Below are 5,000 nucleotides of genomic sequence, written 5' to 3' on the forward strand. Positions count from 1 at the left end.
AAAGTTGGGGGCTGATTTTGGGTCAGTGTGGGGGTATGGCAGCAGGAGACAGGTGATGAGTTTTAGGCTAAGGTGTGTCAGGATGTTGTGAATCATGGCCCCCCCTGCCTGGAGCGGAGTGATGGTGAGGAGCAGGTTCTGTCTGCAGCTCGGCCCAGACAGCATGCTTTAAGGTGTGCGTCAGAGATGAATCTGATCTGGCATCAGGCTTACTCATGTTGTCTAAAGCACTACCTCTCTAGAATAAGGAGCATTCCAGTGATTTCTGCGTTCTGTGAGCGCCCAAGTCTCTTTCCGTCTCTCTCTGCCCCCCCCCCCCCCCCCCCCCCCCCCCCCCCAAAAAAAAAAACCCTGGCAGAACAGATTACACTAACCAGGCTATGAGTCCGCTCAGTCCGAACTCAGACAAAACAGACAGAGTTTTGATTTGACGTTGAGACCTCAACAACCCGTATGTGTTGTAAGAGAGAACTTGACAGGATTTTTCTAAAAGTCTGACAGACAGACTGACTGATTGATGATGATGGTAGTGTGTGTGTGTGTGTGTGTGTGTGTGTGAGTAAGGGTTAGATCACCTCTGTGACACATTGTGTTTGAACTCTCACTGGATCACTTTTTACTGGCAGTGTAGCGGAGGGGCTCAGTCGAGGGATTCAAGGAACAGAAAAAAAACCCTCTCCCTTTTCCCACTGTGGTGGGGGTAGCTCTCTGTCTCTCTTTGTGTGTGTGTGTGTAAAGGCATGCAGACACATGCCTCTGTGACTGTGTGAGGTACTGTGTTAATGATGCGGACAGAGATCTGTCTATCAGGATCATTAAACCCCAAACAGAGACCCTGTCTGAAGATCTGACTCAAGCACTCTGTCACTGTAATGGAGTCTTCAGAACTTCACCTGTGTCTCCGCCCAACTCTGTCCACTCACCCGTCACTGTAAGCAAAGGGTGATTTGTCATTTTGTAACGGGGGGGGGGTGGCCCAATGGTCACTGACACTACTCTATAGAGTAGATAGGGGGATGGCAGGTTAACAAGGGGGATGCATTTTGCTAACAAGGGGGGATGGCAGCCCCCCTCACCCCCCCCTACGAATCACCTACTGACTGTATTGGAGTCTTTTGAACTTCGTCTGTGTCTGCGCCCACCTCCATCCACTCACCTGTGAGGAGTGTGTTTGAGTGAGACCCTGAGCAGACCACCTTCCAAATCTCATCTTACATTTACAGCCTTCTACCCTGACACCGTCATTCATGGAGTCAATATTAAAAGGGCTTACAGTTGTTTTTAGATCGGATATCGTGTTCCTATTACCCGAATGCTTTGTCTTGAATATAAAGTTTTAGTTATTACAGGGATGGGTTTGCTAATTCCACTTTCCCAAGAAAAGGATTAAGACTAGACTTGGGCTAAAATTGCATTTTGAAAAGAGAATCTCCGTTCAGAATGAGTTGGAATCTGATGTTAATCCTCGTCTGAGAGAAAACGGACCGCGGTGTCTCCAGCACAAACCAAAGACTTGAGATGTGACCAGTATCTGCAGAGACATGTCTAGAGTATGGGTAAAGCCTCTGGGTTCCTCTTCGAATACGTTTTTATTACAAATGAATATTTTTTTTTATCATGTTCATACAGAGGGGCTTGAGAGGGATTAGGGAGGTTTCCCTGCATCGACTCTCTGGGTCCATGACGGAGTCTGACTCTGTGTCTAATGGGAAGAAGTCAGCGCCGTCTACAGCTAATCATATGCGTATTCATTTCCACCAACATCATGCTCTCATACAACATTTCCAGAAGCTCTGTGTGCGGACGTTCAAAAGTTATCTAATTAAACGCTTTGTCCCCAAAAGCCTTAAGGACTTTTTTCTCTTGTAAATGTCAGATAAACTCAGTCCGTTGGATATTTAAAGAAAACTACATCCTGAAAGTTGGTCCTCTTACACTCCCAACCCCAGTGTTTTCCAGCTCTTTTCAGGGTATTAGAATGCGGAACATTACCCTTAAAGATGAGGAACAGTGATGCATGGATCTAGTTAAAAAAATATCAGTCGTGTCTCCATGTTTTGACCTGAGAAACCAAGTTGATCCATAGGTGTCTACGATTTCTTCAACCAGTAGAACCAGTTCTCCTTCACGACTGGAGCTCCTTGCTTCAAATGGTTACATGTTACCATGTCCACAGAAAGAACCTCAAAGCTTTTTTCTTTGTTCCTCATTTTCTCCTTTCTGTTTTTATCCCATGATATCTTCCTCTTCCTCAGGTTTTCAGCCCTTCATCATGCCGCCCTGACGGGTACCACAGACCTGCTTGCCCTGCTGCTGGAGGCCCAGGCCACGGTTGACATTAAGGACAGTAACGGTGAGATGGACGCCCTCTTTAGGGATGAGTCACAGTGCATTGTTCTCCATCTTCTCTCCCCTCCAAACAGTCATGTAATCCCCCAGGACACAGGCACTCCGCCATGTGGCCTCTGTAATGCCTTTATAATTGGGTACCAGTGTTCCGCTCTTCAAACGCTGTTCCTGCTTTTTATTGGCTAGTGCAAAAGTCGTAAAACGTAACATATTGTATTTGGCTATGAATGCAGTGGAAATGTATCTGTTGACTCATTAATTCGCAGCGGCGTAATGAAAATTTCATTAAAGAAAATGCCTCAGTAATTCTCTTAGTAAACCTCAGTGATGACACCAATACTTGTGAGTGATTTTGTTTGTTTTGTGCACAAAGACCCCACGTGTAAGTGAAGTTTCTGATACGTGTGTGTGTGTGTGTGTGTGTGTTTCAGGGATGCGTCCGCTCCACTACGCTGCGTGGCAGGGCAAAGCCGACACCGTGTTGATGCTACTTCGCGCTGGCGCTTCGGTCAACGCGGCGTCCCAGGACGGGCAGATCCCTCTGCATCTCTCCTGTCAGTATGGGCACTATGAGGTGGTGAGTATGGCATGGACACTTCCCCGAAACTAGCCCCAAATCTCCCAGTGTCCCTCACCCCGCGCCCCTCTGCCCAGCCTGGTTCTCTTCTCACCCACTCTGTACACAAAAAACCACCTGATTCAAATCATCCGCTGCCTGATTGATCAGCTGACCGGCTTAACTGGGGCTGTTTGTGTGACCTGACGGGGTTGTGTGTTTGTGAGACCAGGCAAAGACTGCATCTTACAAAAATGATTCAGGAATTACCTACTACACAACACAAGGAATATATGCTGTATGAGTTCAGAAATGAATTAAAGTCGACTCAAATGAGGGGTTACATGACTTCAAAGCCTCAGTTAATCTGCTAGAGTCCTAACTGCTGGAGTGCTAACTGAGGGATTATGCCATAGCCCAATCCCTGTATGTTCCCCCTGCACCCCTCAGAGCGTCTGGGGCGGGGGCCGAGCCGCACCCCCTGTTTGCTTACCGAGGAATACACTGCCTTCTGTGGCTTTATTCCTAGTTGACGGAGACAGGGGTTTTGCGAATCCAAAGACCCAGGAATAGTTAAAGTGTCTGGGAGACAGCACAGCGCTGACTGGGGAAACTGGCGACCCAGACTCTCTTTATATGGACTGCATGGTTTTGAGAGCTCTTCAACAAAAGCCAGAAGCCAAGAGAAAAAAGACTGAGTGAGATGTTGAATTCAGAGATAGGGATCTCTGGATGTAGAATCCAGCATCTCTAAGATTGTCTTAGGCGCTCCCAGGTCCTCTGTGAGGGCTTTGTTTTTGGACAAGATGGATTTGGAATTCCTCCAGCGACATCTCTCAAACGTGTCCATCTTAGGGACGAGGCTCTGAGCCAGGACGAGGCTGTTTCCATTTTTTGGCCAGATCCAGGAATGAAGTTGCTCCTGTTGCTTTTGCCCTCCAGGGAAAAAAGAGCAAAAACAAAGAGAAAAGGCTAGAAAACCAGACTTGCAGTTACAGGCTCTGGGCAAAAGAAACTCTCCCAGATAAGATAACGTTACCCTGAAGATGCGGGCATTGTTCCTGGACAATGCATTTTTCTCTGGACGCGTAGTTCACACAATGGTTTGGAAAACTAGGTTAGAGTCATAGACCTAAGACGGGGGAGTATTTTATTACCCAGAATCCTACAGTTTCTTACAAACATGTCACTAGATACAAGGTTCAGTGAGTAATGTCACACAGCTGGTAAAGGTTTGTGGATGTGTCTTCTGTTTGCTGACCTTTTCCTGGATGTGTTTTTCAACACTGCATGTGTCACAGTGGCATCTCAGAAACCCCAGCCAGATAGTGACAGAGCAACCTCCAGCCTCTAACTATTTGTGTGTGTGTGTGTGTGTGTGTGTCTGTGTGTGTGTGTGTCTGTGTGTGTTTGCGTGTGTGTGTCTGTGTGTGCGTACATGTGTGTGTGTGTGTGTTTGCGTGTGTATGTGTGTGTGTGTGTCTTACAGTCAGAGATGTTGCTTCAGCACCAGTCCAACCCCTGTAGTGTTAACAAAGCGAAGAAGACCCCCCTGGACCTTGCCTGTGAGTTTGGAAGACTCAAGGTGAGTTGATCATTTGTGGAGTGTCTTTGTCTGTTTACATGTCTGTGTGTATCTATGTGTGTATATGATTACACACATTAGTGTTTACGCTAGTGTGTCTGTTTCTGTCTATGAGTGTGTGTGTGTGTGTGTGTGTTTGTTAGCATGTGTGTGCATGTTTGTGTGTTTGTGCGTGCGTAGTCACAGGCATACCTGCATTCGCGTTCTGTGTTTGTAAACAACGGCAAACACCAGCTGTTTTCTGTCTAATCTGAGTTCTCTTGAATTATGTCCAACAAAAGAGCATCTTCACATTGCGGTACGTTGGTTCTGTCTCCCTGTCACGTTGAGGAGATCTGTCTTCATGCGTCTGTTTTGCCCATAATGTTTAACAGTCATTTAGCCTGACAATGCGCCAATGAACCCACAGACTGGGCTGCGTGCTTCGCGAAGGTTTGCGCGGCTCTGATAAATAAACTGGTCCGAGTGTTTGTGTGTGGATGTAGGTGGGCCGGAGATGAAAGGTGTTTT

At 46.9% G+C, this 5,000-nt stretch overlaps 1 protein-coding gene across 1 annotated transcript in view; it reads left to right on the forward strand.

Annotated features, from left to right (window-relative positions):
- Nucleotides 1–5,000, forward strand: part of LOC115812737 (CASK interacting protein 2) — a 44,416-nt gene that overhangs the window by 13,686 nt on the left and 25,730 nt on the right. Inside the window, exons 3-5 of the mRNA XM_030775227.1 lie at nucleotides 2,256–2,353; nucleotides 2,781–2,926; nucleotides 4,395–4,490. Coding sequence (XP_030631087.1) covers nucleotides 2,256–2,353; nucleotides 2,781–2,926; nucleotides 4,395–4,490 — 340 coding nt within the window. The remainder of the gene's footprint in view (nucleotides 1–2,255; nucleotides 2,354–2,780; nucleotides 2,927–4,394; nucleotides 4,491–5,000) is intronic.

This window comes from Chanos chanos, chromosome 5 (genome assembly GCF_902362185.1).
Source record: "Chanos chanos chromosome 5, fChaCha1.1, whole genome shotgun sequence".
Taxonomy (NCBI): domain Eukaryota; kingdom Metazoa; phylum Chordata; class Actinopteri; order Gonorynchiformes; family Chanidae; genus Chanos; species Chanos chanos.